The sequence below is a fragment of the Magnolia sinica genome, chromosome 8 (assembly GCF_029962835.1).
Source record: "Magnolia sinica isolate HGM2019 chromosome 8, MsV1, whole genome shotgun sequence".
NCBI classification, from domain to species: domain Eukaryota; kingdom Viridiplantae; phylum Streptophyta; class Magnoliopsida; order Magnoliales; family Magnoliaceae; genus Magnolia; species Magnolia sinica.
Window position 1 is genome coordinate 55,582,013 of NC_080580.1, and position 20,396 is coordinate 55,602,408.

A 20,396-nucleotide genomic window follows, 5' to 3' on the forward strand; every position below is an offset into this window, starting at 1 on the left:
GCCCACTCTATTAGGCCTTGAATTTAGAACCTGGGCTGTCGCTCAAAAGGCATGACGTGTAGGCTGACTTGACGGGCCAGCAAAGTCCATTTATACTCCTAATCATTATCTGCTCCCTCTATTTGTATCAGATTCACATGGTCATATCAGCTCAAAACATGCCCTTAAAAATAAGGCTAACAATGGGCCCTGCATGGGTACATGGAAACAAAATTTTGAACATGGCCAACCCAAAGGCCCAGCCCGACCAGCTCAAAATCCAAGCCTCGCCCAGGCCATTGCCAGGCTTCAAAATCTCAACCGGATGCACAACAGCTTTTTGTGTTCTGGATTAGAAGCAGCCTCTATCAAGGGCATGACTTCAATGTGCACAACCCCACCAAGAAGTTCACTGATCAGATGGCTCCAATCATCCAACAAAAGTTTGGGATAAAAACCATAAAACAGTAACATGGGTGCAACTTGGATGAGACCAAATGAAAAAGACCTAATTTAAGTCCAAGCTAAAAAAAAATAAAAAATCAGCCACCATGTAGAGAGCATATATTAATTACTAGGGTTTTTGAAGAAGAGCTTCACTAGAAAATTCAATACAGGCAATTATATTTCATAAGTACACCCTTCAGATTAAAAGGGTCAAACTACACTGGCTGCGAGAACATTCTTCTCCCAGTGTATGTAATGATAACTCATCAACTGTCTCTTTTGAGTACTAGAGACCTCTCTATCTTACAATTATTGGGTATGCTTCAACCACTTCACACCTCTTGGCTTCCCCTTTTGCCTGTGTGAACCAAATTTTCAGCTCGAAACTCTTTGGGTAAAAGATCCCCACAGCGCTGCAATCACATATGCCAGATGAAATTGGAATATTGGGTCTTTTGCCTTCTGCACATATGAAAAATAAATAATAAAAACTGATCAAGGTGGTACAAAGGTCATACAGTTCATCTTTTTTTTTTTCTACCTCTTTTTTGTTCGGAACAAACATACCGTTCATCTTTTTGTACAATGTTCTGATGAAAAACAGAGAAGAAACAGCTGTCTAAAAGATAGAGACATGAACCTTGAAAAGCTTACCAGGGAACAGATTGCCGATAATCAAGAATAGATTAGTACATCATGCACCTTGCACGCCTCACATGTCCACTTCTTCAGGGATATTAGCTTTGCCCAAAAAAACTTGCTGCATCTCTTCTCTCCATATCTACAAAATTGCAGTTCCTCTCAACAAATTTTCCTTCCAGAAGTAAATTCTCAAACCAAAAACCTAAGGAGAGTGGACATGGGTAGAAGGAGATGCTACCAAAACAATAAGAGAGTAATTACAATCTTTGGAAACAGGAGACAACACAGGTGATTGAGCTAAATGGGAGTCCATTCTCAGGTTCAGTGGTTTCTTGTAAAACATACCTAAAATGGCTAGCAGCAAATGTGAAGAAAAAAGAAAAAAGAAGAAGTAAAATGATCACATACCGTGTCACGGAATTCAATTCGGATATGAGGCACATTTGTCTTATGAATATCATTCCCATCTGGACCTCTCTTGTAATACATCTTTCCGATCCAATGAGACTGGCAATGAATAATAGTCGAGCTTCAGTTAAAACTTCAATAATAATCAAAGCTTACAGACAATTTGCGACATTGAAGATGCTCTGATCACTAAGGAGAACAGAACAGATGCTTTGCTAGTGGGTTTTCATTGATAAAATATTGCATTGCTTTGTAGGTGATTGATGAGGGGGGAAGGGGAGCGGGGGAGAATATTCAGAAAAAAGGCTCCTAAAAAGCACTGCAAACACAATGGAGATTAGGTAATAGAGATGTGGTGTGATACTCAAAAGGCTGAATTATATGATCCTCAACCAAAGGATATGTTTAGCATCATTGGATAGTCCATTTGCAGAAATGGGGCCATGGTTGTGTGATCTAAAATGTTGATACGATGGGCCGCCTCACAGCGGAGGGATCAAGCCGCAAAAGGCCTTGATAGAATATATAGTTAGGAAACGAAATGCAGCTATCACCCACATTCAACTGAAAAGGCCAAAGATTAGGTGGATACGATCTTCCATTCTCGGAGATTTTGGTGTATGGTCCATTTGATAGGCTTCATCAGATCAACAACATGGATCACTGAACCATAGGCCACACTAATACAAACTGAAAATCCAAAGATGACATGCATATCCTTGGGTTGAGAATCATATAATTCCTCAATACATTAACTCCTAAATTTTACAACTCATTAGCATAAACAGGTTTGATGGCATTCTCATTGGAATGGATAAAATTTTTGTGCACCCTTCTTATAGATCTAGAGAATTTAGCCACCTTAACATAACTAGAGGTACTGGTAATTTCCTTAAACATCAGCATCATTTTGCAACTTAAAAGACTAAGTTTATATACCTTGAGAGCATGTGAAAATCCTGACTGTAAAACTGAATTCCGGGCAATTTCACAAAGATCACATGAGCTTAGCTTCCAAACCTGCAACTGAATTGGTTAGCTTCCTGTTCCACAAATTAGGAGAATTCTACAAGGATGCAGAGAGCAAACTCACTGAAGCAGCTATACTATATTCTTCAACAAGAGGCTCTTTTGTCAAGTGGATTTGTAAAGGATCATCCGTTGAGAGAGAAACATTGAGGCCCCGTAGGAAAAACATTGGAAAAGGATTCCGATGATAATCTAGAAATAAGGAGTTATTGCTTAGAGGTGACATGGCCAGACCGATCTGGGAACAAAAATATAATCATGTGGTTAAGTTTTGGTAGATAAACCCCGCCACAAGTATCAAGCATAAAATATCAAGAGAACAAACTGTGCCAAACCGACCAGTACTAGCTATGAAAGGGAAAAAAATAAATAAAAGTTTGATTACCTGTGCAAGGTAATACAGGTATTGGAGGACAGGTGATTTTCTCAGATTGATTCCGTGAGCAATATTGTGAGCCGTAAGGAATGTTGCTGCAAGATGGTCTATGTCACCAGCCTTCAAACAGTACAGCTCATGAGAAACGAAGTACAAAAAACAAGAAAATTTGTTTATCTTACTCACATCCTCTTTTATTCACAGACACGTGCATGTGAAATCTGAGTTGCTCATCGAGAGGGCCCCATCAGGATGTCATGATAGCCAAAAATCAGACCAACCAAGAAATCATCTGGGAAAAAAAGATGGCTAGAAAAGCTCAGCAACCTTTTTAAACCATCTATTTTTCATCAAACCCACCAGTTAGGATTACCAGACTACTGAGTTTTGGAAATTGTGAAATCCACAGCGGACGCCCTCCTGATGAGCGGCTCAAATCTTGCACGTGTGCCATTGGGCATGGAAGTAAGATTAGAAAACCTCTTAAAACAGAGAACTAAGAAGAAAATAAATTCTTACCTCCCCTGAATGCGGACGGAATTTGATTGTTGTCATGCCCTTTGACTCACGGAGCTGAGAGAAAACAGTAAATAGTTCAGAATATTCTCCCATTTTATAGCTGTGCACAAACATATCGATATAACAAAAACATTTACTTGTAATGAGCTGGTGTTGTTCCAAAAGAACTTTACAAGGAATTAGAAGTAACAGTATTTCAAGCAAGTAGGTATGGAACTGGAATTAAAGCTGCACCGAGAAGAACGATAAGAACCTTATTTAATGTGTACAGGTTAGCATAACAGTAGTACACATAGTACGAGAATGCGGGATTAAATATATTGGTCCATTGAGCTGGTGTAGGCATGTGTTTTGTTGGCCGTCTTTCAGGCTTACTTTCATCATCCACCAAATCTAACCCAACAACCTGAAAAGTCAAAAGACGAGGTCACAGATGATGCTACTAGGTACAAAACTACAAATAGAAGTAACAGTTGCTTGTATTTAACATCTGCAAGATGATCTGTTGCCTTTTAGAACTAAAAGTAGAAAGGACCTATAAAAGCAGTTCAAGAAATTCTGTCACTTTACTTAGGTATATCACACAATTTAATTGCATGAATCAGGAGCAGGAGCTTTGGTATGTCATGCAATTTAATTGAATGAATCAGGAGCAGGACTACCCAAGTAATGCTGGAGTCGCTTCGAACAAAATATCAAAATATGTACTTCGACATTGCTGTCAAAATTGTACAATTATAACTCGAGCAGTAAAATATACAAAAGGAGATTCAGTTGTTAGATTGAATCACATCCAAATCTTATATTTCCTTTTTCAAATAATACAATCGAATCTCCAATTGCATGATTCAATTCAATCGTAAAAGAAGATTCAGGAAGAGTCCCACATTTTCAGATAGAAACCATTGGAAATTGAAGTGCAACAACGTTAGAAAATGCTTCAGAAACAAAGAGATCTGAGAAGATTAAGAGCACCAGGAGAGAGAGAGAGTTCTGAGGTGCAAGTATTCATGATACCATTACATGCATCGTTCGCTAGGGATATAAAAACATGTATCCATATCTCTTGATCGCCGATAACCGGAAATGCATACATGGGGTGGAATTGTTCAATGAAACTTCAGGAGATGCTAAAATACATATATTTGCATATTTAGGGATCAAATAATTGCAAAAAAAAGAAGAAGACATACACTAAGTTTTCCTTTAATGGGGGCCTTAAATGCATGTAACACTGACTCAGGGAAATATTGGGGGAAACATGAGGAAAATGGTGGAACTTCTCAAACATACTTTAGAAAACACTAAAAATACACATTTATATTTAGGAATCAAATAATAGCAAAAAAGATGCATATATAATAATTTTCCTTTAATGAGGCCCTAAAAGCATGTATTGCTGACTCTGGAAAACATTTGGGAAACAAGGGGAAATGGTGGATCCATCAATTCATCCGTCCATCATGCATGCACGCACATACATACATACAGACACGCATGCATGATCCATCCATACTTGTAATGCAGACATACATACATACATATAACGACACATACATGCATGCATGATTCATCCATCCATCATGCACACACACATCCATATATCCATTCCATCCAACCATCCATCCATCCATGTGCATGCACATATACATGCATACCCATCCAACCATCCATCCATCCATGTGTGTACATACACACATGCACATATACATGCATACCCATCCAACCAACCGACCATCCATCCATCCATGCATGTATACGTATACACATACATACATGCATTTCATCATACAACCATGCACCCATAAAAAAATTGAAATGGAAAATTTTTTAATAAATAGATTTTTGGCGCTATCAATGCATCAACGATATTATGGTTAATATCGCTGATACATTGGCAATAGAAGCAATAGCTGGAATTTATACAGCCGAAAATATCACCATAGATTGGCGATACTTTGCGATATATTGGCACTATATCATTGATACCTGGAATTTCTAATACTACCAATGTTATTGGCATCACCGAGCTGGTGATACCTATAATATTGGTGATATTATTGATAATATTGCCAATACTCAGAACAATGGGTGCAACTACCAAAAATTACAAAGCTGCTGCCAAAGTCTAAATTCTGAAAATACTTTACTGCCACTGAAAATCTTCTCACTCCCTCAACATCAGAAAATCTCAACTCGTCAACTTCTATTTGGAATCATGCAATTTCAGAAATTACAGACATGTAACAGGCTGAGATTTCTGGACTATAGAACTGCAGCTGGATGCAAATTTGCAAGACCACCACCACTAAAATGCAACTTCTGAAAGCTAAAAAGCTAAAATTTCGATCATGATGTGCGTGTGCCTGTGTATGTGCGTGGGTGTCACAGTAAACATATAGATTATGGAACTAGAAAAGGGGGCATTAGTCATTTAAAGCTAAACATTAGTTTCCCGCACTTGAATAATAAAACTGGATGGCAGGATGGTATCAGACATGGGGCAAACCTGTTTCAAGAAAACATGCAACTGGGGATGTGAATCCGGATTGACGGTGACCTCAAAAAGGGGAAGAAATATATTGTCAAGAATGTTCTGGAAAGATGTAACGATTCCCATCTCCTTGTATATATTGTATAATCGTGGAAGCTGAAACATGAAAAATATGAGAATCAGATTGTATATAATAAACATCCCTACATATCAGTAAATACCACAAAACCAAGCAAATAAATAAAGAAGCTACATTTAAGTAATCCACATTTAGAATGGTCTTTGACTACTTCAAACGCAAGATAGCATTTGATACACAAATGAAACTGTGCATCCAGAAATAGTCTATTATTCCAGTGTACTGACTTTTGTGCATGAGCAGGGGATTCATTTACTTTGCACTGCATTTCACAGATATGGTTTCCTATCTTGAATATTTATAAAATAAAAAAATAAATAATTTTTTTTAAAAAAAAAAAAAAGAAGAAGAGGTTATCACCCATCTTGTCATAGCCTTTTTCCAAATATTTGTGTTTGGCTTCTCATTTCCTATTTTGCCAACATATTCAAACACATTCTTATGAATCATGATTGCTTGGTAAAAGCTCAATGACTGATTGCCCACTTGGCACCAATCCTACTCTACTGGACATGAGACTGGCTAGCACATTGCTTCTATGCTAAATTTGTCTTGAATACAAAACAGTGGTTACAAAAATCATGCATGATTCTGCAGCTACATTGCTTTGCTGTTCTAAAGGCAAAATTGTTGAACCAAAACGTGTGAAACAAAAACAAAAAGAAAAATGTGGATCTCTTTTCTGCATGAAGTGCAAAGATTTTTAAATATATTGCTTCATTATCTAAACATTAGTATTAAAATGAAGAAGACACATCCCTAAATTCTGCAAGTCTGAAATCAGAATCCCGATACAACAGTATGTAAGAGATAGGGTCTGAAATGTTGGAACAAATAGATTCCTTGAAAATGTGCTGTAAAGCATGATCGTCTTGTTCTTCAGCAAAGCTTGTCTTATATACACAAATATTTATCTGCATGTTACCGTGTTCTACGAAGTGCTTTCTGATTTCCTTTTTCTTCTCTTTCGTCACAAACTTCATCCATAAGAGCGATGCACAAAGGCATAATTTTTTCAGTCATAGTAGGGCAATTCACCCCTTTAGGGAATGTTGGGCTAGTCCCTACTTTGGGTCTCAATGATGTTCTTATCTCACTTGAAATGTGGGGCATAGACATTTTTTTGAGCTTTAGTTGCGGGAATCTTCCATCCAGATGACGCTTCCCCTTCAAACTTGTACTCTCCACTCTCACTTCCTAGATGGTTATACTTGCTAACAACTTGAAACCATAATTTAGAAACCTGTTGGGTCAACTCAAAACTCGATTGATCCTGAGTCAACTAGAGAAATGTTTATATTGTTTTTTCTAGGTTTCATAATACTATTACTGTAGCATCTTCTAATCATTTTCTATACTTTAAACAATAATTATTAATTATTGATGTTTTAACTTTGGAGTTTTTTTTTTTTTTTTTTTCGAAGTTTACAATCAAGTCTAGGAGTCAACTTGACCTGATGGATTACTAAGTCGAGTTGAAGTCAATTTTTCAGGTTCTCAAATCCCCAATCCTCTTTAACATGCACCCAAATCGGCCCTTAACTAAAGAAACAACTACATCATTAGCTTCTTGTGTTACGGCTCGGGATAGGAGGGAGTTCAGACGAGTGATTCGTGAGTCTCACACGTCAAAGTAAGAGGGGGAGCAATGAAGATGGTTTGATGAGAGTAGGCCGTCATTTGGGATGTCCCGACATGAGGCTGGTGGGAACAACAGACGGTTTAAGGGAGGCAATATGGATGGTAGTGGTTTTGGTGGGCATGGCCTACAACGCACACAAAGCGCTTGTGTCACAAATGCATCCATTGCAGGTGTTAATCAAAAGAGATTTAAAAATATGTGGAACAAGGGGCTCAGGGAGAAAGTGGGGGCCACTATATCTAAGTGGTTCATCTCGAGCCATGTATCAGCAAATGCAGCAGCCGATCCTCACTTTAAAAATATGATTGAGGAGATGTAGCGTGCTGGGCTCGGCGTGAAGCCTCTGACGCCACAGGAGATTCTTAGAGTCTACCTCGATTGGGAGTACAAGGAAATGCAGGCTTTAGTACTTGGACTCAAGCCGAACTGGAAGAAGGCTTGGGTACGTGGACTCAAGTAGAACTAAAAAGCAGTATGGGATGACAATCATGTGTGATGATTGTACAAGACCCACGAAATTGTTTATTATCATTTTCATGGTGTACTGTAGAGGCAACCCGTTTTCCTTAAATCCATTGATGTATCGACCAAAATAAAAGATCACAAATACATATATGACCTCCTAAAAGAAGTGATTAAAGATGCTGAGTCCCAGAATGTTGTCTAAATTGTGACAGACAATGGCAGTGCGTTCGTTAAGGTGGGGAAAAAATTGATGAGGTACAATCTCTATTGGACCCTATGTGCGGCACACTGCATTGATTTAATGCTTGAGGGGATAGGCCGGAGGGATTTTGTCCGAAAGACCATCCAAGATACGAGGAGAGTGACAAATGTTATATACAATCACTCATGGTTGTTGGTTGCAATGCGTGAGTGTTGTGGAGGGGACATCGTTAGACTAGGAGCGACACGGTTCGCCACGAACTTCATTACATTCGATAACTTATACAGGCACCGTGTAGCTCTCAAGAACTTATTCGAAACTTTCTTGGGATAGAGTTCACATTGTCGTTTCCATCCTGCATCCGATCTATAGGGTCATATGAGTCGTAAATAATGAGATGTTGCCTTCGATGGGGTCAATGAATGAGCTTATGAGAATTATGAGAGATGGGATAATGAATGCAATCCCCTATTCACATAAGTGGGTGATCGATATCATCAATGGATGATAGACCAGGACCCTCAAGCATCCACTCTACCAAGCTGATAAGTTGTTACATTTACTTGTATTTTTATCACTTGCACTTGCACTTTAAGAATCACTTCTGTTTGCACGTTAATGCAACTGAGTAAATAATATTTGGGTTTTAACATACTACCTGAATCCCAAATTCCATCACAAAGGCCGGATCCATGAGAATAATGCTTTGACAATAGCCGTCCACAAGGTGTTCGAACGACTGTTCCCATAATCGACAACACAAGCAGAATTCGATAATCAGATAATACAATTTGAGCAGATTTCGCTAATGGTAATTGATAAAATAAATTTTCTACCTTGTAGCCTCTAGAAATATAGGTGATTAAAAATAATGATATGTGAGTCCGTGTCTACAATTGCTGTGGTTTAGGGATGTTAGGGGTACGTTCTCATCCGCACTAGCAAAAGCATCGACGGAAACGATATTGTTGTGTGAGTATTATAACATAATTACGTAACTGCAATTTTCGTTTAAACTTTAAACTAAAATAAGCTCCTCATGGGATATATAGGTGAGTGGTGGGCGATGTACGGAGTCAACACGCTCGCACTGCAGTTATTGGCAGTCCATGTCCTCGCATAGACTGTATCTTTTTCACTGTGCAAGAGGAATTGGAGCACATGGTCACTCATACACACCAGCAAGAGGAACAAGCTGGCATATGAGAAGTTGCAGAAGCTCATTTACTGCCATTACAATATGAAGTTAAGAGAGAGGCACTTGCAGGCAGACCGAGACATGGAGGAAAATCTGGATCCGCTTGACCTGTTGTTTATAGGTACTATGGCATAGATAGGTGACAATGATGATGATCCACTTTATGAGTGGGTTAAGTCAACTGATTTAGATCATGCGGAAGGAGGCCCTGCTCCACAGGTAGCTGAGGGAGCAAGTCTCTTGGTATCAATGTCGATCAGGTAGTGAGCCAACAAAGGGCAGATACAGACTCTTTTGATCCTTTGGTGAGGAGTTCGGCATGTTCCAATGAGGGTGAGGAAGCATCTTCACAACCACCTCCCCATCATCAAATCATAGTGAGTGATGATGATGAGACTCCACCCCCACTTGACATTGGTCATGGGGACGACAATGACGACGATAGTGGTGATGAGTTAGGGGATGAAGGCACCGACACTAATGTAGGTGGTACTAGTGGTGGCGGAGGTGACAGTGGTGGTGGGTACACAACAGGTTGGAGCTAGCGATCCGTTGGCTAGTTCACTAAGAAGCAATACTTTGACCATGCTACTCAAGACGATGACCATGGATCTTGTCCACCAGCCAGGTTAAGAGCATCAGAGCTCACATATATGTTTAAGCGTCGTTCGAAGAAGAAAGTCGGACGCGTCGCGGCTAATGCTCTCTCACGCTGCTTGTCATCTATGGACATTAATTCAGAGCAAGGGAGCTCCACTTTCGTCCCACCTTATGAGCATGGGGGATATCATGGGTATGAGCATAACCGCTTGGACATTTAGTCACACTCGTCTACCCATAAATACGGGCAATTGCCAGATAGTTCTTCATGTTATGACCCTTTGACAGGAGGATATTCAGGATACCCGTATGACTGATAGTAATACCATCAAGGAGTCGAGGTTCGACTTGATCTGTTTCCTTAGGACCCTACTTAGTAAATGTCGTTGATGTATGTCACGCAGTGTACCCACATCTGGGCGTACTCGTACTGTTTGGGGAGGACAACTATCAGAGGTACATAAGAGAGTTCCTCAATTGGTACGAGCAAAGGATGACCTGGGAATAGTACTACCAACATGTTGGGCAACAGTACTACACCCAACTGCAACGAGATCCAAATGGTGACTACAGTCCAACTCGTCACTCCATGTGGGGATGAAATATGGCTAGAAATGTGTACCTTTTTAATTCATTTACTTTTACATGTCTTAATTATTGTAAACTAGCTACATTTGTAATAGATAATCTCATTTTGGTTAATGTCGGAGTGATTTCTTACGCCAGCACATGCTAATCCATTCTTTTTGCAATTTTTTCATTCATGAATATACGAATATGTATTTTTAGGCATGTCCTGAAGTTTCACTGAAAAATTCTACCATTTTCCCGAATTTCTGGTTATCGGCGATATTATCGGCGACAACGATATTATATCTTTATCTCCGGCCAGCGAAACTTGTAGCGACACCAACAACTCGAACACTGAGTACATGCAAAACATAGGATGAACTAAAAATGACCTCAAACTATTTGAAGAAGTGAATGGCTTACATGGAAACAACACCTTAATCCAAGAGGAATCCACTATCGGATTGCTCAATGGATCCACAAATGGATTTTTTGATGGATCAACAACCATATTAGATGAAGTTCCAAACAAATCAGAAGATCAATTGATGGATGGCCTCGTAGAAGAGATCAGTGGATAGACCGATGTGGACAACTTGACAGTCAAGGAGATAGCTTCATGAGTATACTGACAAGCTCTATGGATATCAACCACCTAGGACTGTCTCAACGCCACTCAAATGTCACATATTAGATCCCAATGATGACAAGGGCAACTTCGCAGTGAGAAGGAGCCAGCTGAGGACAATGGAAGATGCCAATACCCACAATCGAACAGCTAAGGCAATCCATTCCACTATCGCAAAACGGGTGGAAGTCAACACTTAGAACAAGGAGGATAGGAGGAACTGCAAGCAAAAGAAGAGATGTCACGTCCTTCAACACCACACTGCACAAGTTGTTAGTTAGATGTGTAGGCCCTCACCACCAATTGACATTGAAGTTGAAGAAGACGCAATAAAAACAAGGATCTTGGTAGAAGATTCATGCTATATTGACTTCAAGGAATTGTTTTCTAAATCAGGTGCAATTGATAAATAAGAAGGCCACATAAGCAGGCTGATCAAAGATCTGATAAATCATCATCATTATCTAAGCCTTATCCCAACTAATTGGGGCTAGTTACATGAATGATGTTTCTCCATCCACTCTGTCGTTGACCATATCCTTAGTTAAACCATGTGTCCTCAAGTCTTTGCTTCCTACACCCACAACCTTTAGGTCTTCCCCTTACCCTTTTAGAGCCTTCAACTTGAACTCGTTCCCAACTTTTGCAATTCTTGGTCACCATTGCACATGGCCAAACCATTTAAGCTACTTTCCTGCATCTTATGACCGTTGTGCTACTCTATGTTCCCTTGAATGCATTCACTTATAATTTTATCCTTGTTTTTTCCACTCATCAATCTCAACATCCTCATTTCAGCTACTCTCATTCTATGAAAATATTGTTCCTAGACTGCCCAACATTCTATCCCATAAAGCATGGCTGGTCTTATAGCTATTTTATAAAATTTCCCCTTCCACTTCATCGCTATGCGTAAATCACGTAATGACGTCAAGCATGGCTATCCAACCGTCTATATTTTAAGTGATTGATGATCTCGACCAAATATATGGTCTAATAATACATCTGATGAGATCAACAATCATACTATATTGTAAGGCCCCGATTCAATTGAATGATTGATGCGGACATCATGCGCGCACGCACACGCACGCCGCCCCCCTACATACATACGCAAGGAGGGCTCCACCGTCGATCTGGATCAATGATGACATCCAGGGAGGGCCTCCTAGCTAGACGACTGAGTTTTGGTTCGTTGGAGTCAGTGTTCGAGTTGTCGGTGTCGCTACAAGTTTCGCTGGCCGGAGATAAAGATATAATATCGTTATCGCCGATAATATCGCTGATAACCGGAAATGCAGGGAAAAAGGGGGAAACATGGAGAAAATGGTGGAATTTTTCAGTGAAACTTCAGGACATGCCTAAATACATATATTTACATATTCAGGAATAAAAAATTTGCAAAAAGAATATATTAAATTAAAAGTTTTCATTTAATGGGGGCCAAAAAGCATGCGTTGTTGTAAGAAATCACTCAAATAGTAATCAAAATGAGTTTATATAATACAAATGCAAGCTTACAACAATTAAGACATGCAAAAGTAAATAAATTAAAAAAATACACATTTCTGGCCATTTTTCATCTCCACATAGAGTGACGAGGTGGCTCGTAATCATTGTCTGGATCCCGTGGCAGTTGAGAGTAGTACTGTTGCCCAACATATTGGCAGTACTGTTCCCAAGTCATCCTCTGCTCGTACCAATTGAGGAACTCTCTTATGTACCTCTGATAGTCATCCTCCCCAAACTGTACGAGTACGCCTAGACGTGGCAATTGCGTGACATACATCGATGGTATTTTCTGAGTATGGTACTGAGGGAACAGATCAAGTCTAACCCCTACTCCTTGATAGTATTGCTGCCAGTCGTACGGGTATCCCGAATATCCACCTGTCAAAGGGTCATGACTCGAAGAACTATCTTCTGGCTGCCTGTACTCATGGATAGATGAGCGTGACTGAATGTCAGAGCTGTCACGGCCATACCCATGATATCCCCCATGAGCATAAGGTGGGACAGAGGTGGAGCTCCCTCGATCTGAACTTATGTCCATAGATGACAAGCTGCGTGTGAGGGCATCAGCCGCGGCGCGTCCGGCTTTCTTCTTCGAACGACGTTCGAACATATATGTGGGCTCCGATGCTCTCGCTCTGGATGGTGGACGAGATCCATGGTCCATGTCCTGAGTGGCATGGTCAAAGCTTTGCTCCTCAGTGAACTGGCCAACGGATCGTTGGCTCTGAGCCGTCGTATATCCCCCACCACTGCCACCCCTACCCCCACTAGTACCACCTATACTAGTGTCGGTGCCTCCGTCCCCTCTCTCATCACCGTCGTCATCGCCGTGGTCATCATCATCGCTGTCGTCGTCATCCCCAGGATCAGTGTTGAGTGGGGGTTGAGTCTCATCATCATCATCACTCACTACGACTTGATGATGGGGAGGGGGCCGTGAAGATGCTTCCTCATCTTCATTGGAACGTGCTGAACTCCTCACCAAAAGATCAAAGGAGTCTGTATCTGCCTTCTGTTGGCTCACTACTTGATCGACATCAATACCTAGAGACGCTGCTCCCTCGGCTACCTGTGGAGCAGGGCCTCCCTCCGCATCATCTAAATCAGCTGATTTGACCCACTCATAAAGTGGGTCATCATTATCATCACCTATCTGTGCCATGTTACCTATAGACAACAGGTCTAGTGGGTCCTGATTTTCCTCCATGTCTCGATCTACCCTCAACTGCCTCTCTCTTAACTTCATATTGTAGTGGCAGTAAACGAGCTTTTGCAGCTTCTCATATGCCAACCTGTTCCTCTTGCTGGTGTGTATGAGTGACCATGTGCTCCAATTCCTCTCACACGGTGAGGAGGATACAATCTGTGCGAGAACACGGACTGCTAATAACTGCAGTGCAGTGTCGACTCCGTACATCGCCCACCACTCACCTATATATCCATAAGGAGCTTAGTTTAGTATGAAGTTTAAACGAAAAATGCAATTACCTAATTTTGTTACCATACTTACATGGCATCATCGTTTCAGTCGATGCTTTTGCTAATGCAGATGAGAACGTACCCCTCGCATCCCTAAACAGCAATAAATGTAAACAAGGATACACAGGTCATTATTTTTAATCACCCATCATTCTAAAGGCTATAAGGAAGAAAATTTATTGCATTACCTGGTTACTGAAATCTGCATGCGCTGTTGATTCTGGGAACAATCGTTCAAACACCTCGTGGACAGCCATCGTCAAATTTTGATTCTCATGGAGCCGACGTTTGTAATGAAATTTGGGATTCAAATAGTATGCTGAAACCCAAATATTAGTTGCTCAGTTGTATTAACATGCAAACAGAAGTGATGCTTAAGGTACTCAGTTGTATTAAGAAACTTACCAGCTTGGTGGAGTGGATGCTGGAGGGTCCTAGTCCATCGATGATCGATGATATTGATCACCCATTGATACGAACTGGGGATTGCAGTCATTATTCCTTCTCTCGTAATTCTCATAAGCTCATACATTGACCCCATCGAAGGCCACATCTCATTATCTACGACTCGTAGGACCTTGTACATCGGATGCAGAAAGGAAACGACGTTGTGAACTTTTTCCCAGAAGGAATCGGAAAGCACTATCTTCGAACATGTCTTTGCACCATCGGTCTTCCTCTGATTCCACTCCATGTATTTCTCGGATCTGAACAAATTTCTCAGACCCATGCGGTGCCTATATAAGCTGTCGAGTGCAATGAAGTTCGTGGCGAACCGTGTCGTGCCTGGTCGAACAATGTCCCCTCCACAACACTCACGCATTGCAGCCAACAACCATGAGTGATTGTATATAAAGTTTGTCACTCTCCTCGCATCCTGGATAGTCTTCTTGACAAATCCCTCTGGCCTATCTCCTCGAGCATTAAATCAATGCAGTGTGCTGCACACAGGGTCCAATAGAGATTGAACTTCTTCATCAATTTCTTCCTCGCCTTAACAAACGCACTACCATTGTCCGTCACAACTTGGACAACATTATGGGACCCAACCTCTCTAATCACTCTTTTTATGAGAGCATATATGTATTCGTGCTCTTTTATTTTGGCCGATGCATCAATAGATTTGAGAAAAACTGGTTGTCCTCTACAGTACACCATGAAATTGATAATGGACAATTTCGTGGGTCCCGTCCACCCGTCACACATGATTGTCACCCCGTACTGCTTCCAGTTTGGCTTGAGTCCACGTACCCAAGCTTGCATCTCCTCGTGCTCCCGATCGAGGTAGACGCCAAGAATCTCTTGTGGCGTGGGAGGCTTCACGCCGGGCCCGGCACGCTGCACCTCCTCAATCATATTTTTAAAGTGAGGACTGGCTGCTGCATTTGCTGGTATATGGCTCGAGATGAACCACCTAGATATAGCACCACCTACTTTCTCCCTAAGCCCCTTGCTCCACATATTTTTTAATCTTTTTTGATTAACACCTGCGATGGATGCATCTGGGACACGAGCGCTTTGCGTCCGTTGTATGACATGCCCGCTGCCTCCCTCAAAACGTCTGCTGGTCCCACCAGTCTCATGTCGGGACGTCCCAAACGACGGCCTACTCTCATCAATCCGTCTTCTTTGCTCCCTCTCCCACTCTGAAGCCCGAGACTCATGAATCACTTGTCTAAAATCACTCCTTTCTCGAGCCATAACACAATCATTGGGGTATGCGATCACCTCATCATCGTCGTCATCATGCTCGTCGATAGCACCTACGCCCCGTCTAGTGCCTCGTAGTTCTTCCCTCATATCCCTCTCCCAATCATTTTGTTGCAGCTTACGTGACTTCGCTTCAGTCAACACTCTTCTCATCTCCTCTCTCACTAGCCTTGTTACACTTGGACAGTCTTTCACGTTCTTGTATCCCCCTGCTAAATGTTCTTTTAGCCTAGACACTCCCCCACTCCGTATCACTTGGCCGCAATAGTTGCATATGGCTCCATATTTATTCCCCTCCACTGGCCGTCCATGTTTCCACCCTATGTCCCTTGCTCCTCCTTTTCCCGATCCAGACGACATTGTGCTCCCTAGTAGTATACAAATTTGCAATAATCGACAAAAAAAAAAAAGTGCGGATGGATTGAATTTTACTTTATGAATGCATGTGCATGTGCAGCCCCAGCCTCATCTACGACAGTGCGGTCCTGATTATGGGGTCCACCTTGATGTATTTATTCTTCCATCGCAAGTTTGATGCATGGAGCATTCACATTTGGCTCACCATATCAATGGCTTAGATCACTGAATCATGGGCCTTACTTGTACAAGTACCAACTGTAACCTGAACAAGTCAGGTTCCTAAATCAAGCATATTGCTTCATCCTTCAAAGCTATTGATGGAGCATTAGATCTAGAACATTGGTAACTGAATGGATGGATGATCCAGGCCAATTAGAGGGAGCGTCCACAAATTCAATGGCAATAACAAGTTCTCTGATCAAATACTGAGAATATCCGACAAGTATCGAAAATGGGCCATGGACCATCAATAACAGGTCCCAACACATGAACGGTCCAGATTTTCTAAACGTGCACACGTGTAAAGAGATGAGAGGTGCTTGATGGCAAAGATAAAAGCATTTAATCAGGTACTATATAGCTAAAGTGCACCATACTACCAATAGATGCTTAACACTTTTTCCCTAATCGGGTCCCACCGTTGAAACATTTATAAGGCCCACCATTATGTATTTTTTAGATCCAACCTATTCATAAGTTAACATAGAAATAGATGAAGTGAAAACAAAAATATCAGCTTGATGGGAAACTTCTTTGGCCCTGGGGAAGTTTTGAACGGTGGATCACTGTCCCCACTGTTTTCTATGGTGGGGTCCACTTGAACTTTAAATCTATCTCATTATTTTTCTCATGCCATAAAACTCTCTCTCTGAATGGATGGACGGTATGAATTCAACACATGCATCATGGCGGGGTCCACAAAGCTTGGTGACGTCACTTCAGTAACGCCCTGGGACGGATTGGCTACTCCCCCTGAAACCAACCATTAGCTGGTGGTCGGTGCTCTATGGGGCCCACCATGATGTATGTGTGTCATCCATGCTGTCCATATATTTTTATATATCATTTTATACATGATAAAAAAAAATGAAGTATATCTCTATCTCAAGGGGACCACATTATAGGAAATAGTGTTGAATGAATTTTGACCATTAAAAACATTTTGGGGGCCATAAAAGTTTTGGATGAAGCTGATATTTATTGTTTCCCTTCAGCTGGGTCTTTATGACCAAACCAACAGATTGGATGTCAAATAAACAGTACAGTGGGCCTTAGGAGGATTTTAATTGTGAATATCAATTCATTATTTTTGTCCTGTGGTGTGGCCCACCTAAGATTTATATTCCAATCATTTCTTGTATCAAGCCCTAAAATGATCTGTAAGAATGGATGAACGGAATGGATGAAAAACATACATCATGTTGGGGCCCACAAAGCACCGACCACCAGCCACGGTGCTGGTGTCAGGGGGAGTAGCCAATCCGTTCCCAGTAGCCACGGGCCTGTTTGGCCGGCTGGATTAGATGGGCTTAGGTGGGATGGAATTGCATCTGGTCCTGTGCCAATTCCGCGCCATGTTTGGGAAGAGTGGAAAAGCTTGGAAGTAGGCCAGATGGCATCGTATTGGGTCCCGTGCTAATATCACTCAATGTTAGCAAGTTGTGTAGGTCCCAGCATGATGTGTGGGCTATATCCACATCGTCCACCCATTTTTCGAGATCATTTTAGAGCATGGGCCAAAAAATCAGGTAGATTTAAAGCTCAAGTGAACCCCACCATAGAAAGCAATGGGGATTGAATACTTACCGTTGAAAACTTCTTTGGGACCACATAAGTTTTGGATCTGCCTCATTTTTAGGCCCATGCTATAAAATGAGGTTAAAAAACAAATAAATGGTTTAGATATAACACGTATGTTACTGCCAATAGTTTCAAATGATGGTGGGTACATCCTTTCAATGTACCACCGTATTACAAACAAAAAAGGGAATTACGCTAATCCCATGGTAACAGGGAAGAGTCCCGGCCATAGGCAATGAAGATGTTTTTTGAATCCCATCCCACCTAATACCGTGGGATCGGTCCGGCCAAACAGGCCCTAAGCGTATTGAGTAAACTCTGTGGGGCCCACCTTCATTCATGCATTTTATCCAATCCGTTCGTCCATTTTACCAGATAATTTTAGGGCTTTAGCCAAAACAAGAAGCCTATAAAAATATCTTGTGGACCACACCAAAGTAAACAGTGTGAATTGAACTTCTACCGTTGAAAAGTTCTTGAGGGCTACAGAAGTTTTAGATCAAGATGATATTTGTTTGTTTCCCTTCATCCATATCTGTTAGATCCTATGAACAGGTTGGATGAAAAATAAACATTACCAGGTGCCTTAGAAACGTTTCAACGGTGGAAATAAATATTTCCACTGTTTCACGTGGTATGGTCCAGTTGAGGTGTGGACATACTTCAATTTTGGTCTCAACGCCTACAATGATCTTTAAAAACGTATGAACGGCGTGGATGAACCACATGCATTTACGGTGGGTCCAACAGAGTATACAGTATGGTTTGCATCTAAACATCACTGTTGAAAGGTTTCAACGGTAGGAATTTTCCAAACCACATTTTCCTTTAGTACGGCTCACTTGAGCTTTGGATATCTTTCATTTTTTACAAGAAGTCCTAAAATGAAATCACAAAATCGATGGACGGAGAGGATTTCTTACAAACATCACAGTGGGCCCCACCTGCCCCACCTGAGCTAGCAGACGGTCTTCTGTAGAAAATCCGCGTCCCTGGTCCGCACGCCGCGGAGAGGGATTTGGCTACTCCCCTGCCGTGTTCTGTGGGCCCCACCATGAGGTATGTGTTTCATCCATGCCGTCCATCTATTTATATAGATAATTTTATGATATTTAGACAAAAAAAAAAGGTATATCCCAATCTCAGTTGGACCACATTACAAGAAACAGTGTTGAATGAACTATGACCATTAGAAACTTTTTGGGGGCCATAAAGATTTTGGAACAATCTGATCTTTGTTTTTTCCCTTCATCTGAGTTTTTATGAGCTAATTAACGGATTGGATGTCAAATAAACAGTACAGTGGGCCTTAGGAGGATTTAAATGGTGGATATCCAATCACTACTATTTTCCCATGGTGTGGCCCACCTAAGTTTTAGATCTACCTCATTTTTTGGTTAAAGCTCTAAAATAATATTTAAAAATTAATGGACTGAATGGATACAACAGATGCATCGTGGTGGGGCCCATATAGCATCAGCATGCACCCAGAGCCCATGCCGCCGAAGCTCGTGGTGGGGTGGTGTGCAACCAAGTGAGGTTGCACCGTCCAAGCCCACCTGTGGGGTCCATCATGATTTATGTATTTTATCCACTCCGTCCATCCATTGTAACAGATAATTTTAGGTCTTGAACCTAAAAAATAAGTATATACAAACCTCAAGTGGACCACACCATAGGAAACAATATAAATTGAACATTTACCGTTGAAAATATCTTGGGGGCCACAGAAGTTTTGGATCAAACTTCTATTTTTTTTTTCCCTTCATCCATGTCTGTGTGAACTTATGAACGGTTGGATGAGAAATAAACATCACTGTGGGCCCTAGAAAAGTTTTAACGGTGGAAGTCATTATTCAAACTGTTTCCAATGGTGTGGTCCACTTGATCTTTTGGTGCCATTAAATTTTTGTCTCAACCGTTAAAACAATATGGAAAAACGAATGGACCGCATGGATAGACGAGATGCATTCTCGGTGGGCCCCACAGCGTTAGTCAGTACGATAAGAGCGTACCGCGTAACCGAGTACGCATCTGCCCGCGGCCCTCCCGATCCCCAAATCGCGATAAAAACCCCAAAATCCCTCTCCCCTTCCGAAAATTTTGAAATTTCATTCCTTCCCACCGATTACTCCGAGATTTTCTACCCGAAAGTTTCTCTCCCTCATCCCAAATCAAACAAAACCTCTATTTT

General features: G+C 41.2%; 1 protein-coding gene across 2 annotated transcripts in view; it reads right to left on the bottom strand.

Moving 5' to 3' along the window:
• Positions 1-521: 521 nt before the first annotated feature.
• LOC131253335 (AMP deaminase-like) overlaps positions 522-20,396 on the bottom strand; it is a 64,209-nt gene continuing 44,334 nt past the window's right edge. For both annotated transcript variants that reach the window (XM_058254303.1, XM_058254304.1), the window contains 9 exons: positions 5,910-6,050; positions 3,654-3,806; positions 3,401-3,454; positions 2,891-3,001; positions 2,570-2,743; positions 2,416-2,496; positions 1,477-1,575; positions 1,081-1,207; positions 522-888 (listed from right to left, as the gene is read on the bottom strand). In XM_058254303.1, coding sequence (XP_058110286.1) covers positions 1,139-1,207; positions 1,477-1,575; positions 2,416-2,496; positions 2,570-2,743; positions 2,891-3,001; positions 3,401-3,454; positions 3,654-3,806; positions 5,910-6,050 — 882 coding nt within the window. In that variant the 3' untranslated portion in view covers positions 522-888; positions 1,081-1,138. The remainder of the gene's footprint in view (positions 889-1,080; positions 1,208-1,476; positions 1,576-2,415; positions 2,497-2,569; positions 2,744-2,890; positions 3,002-3,400; positions 3,455-3,653; positions 3,807-5,909; positions 6,051-20,396) is intronic.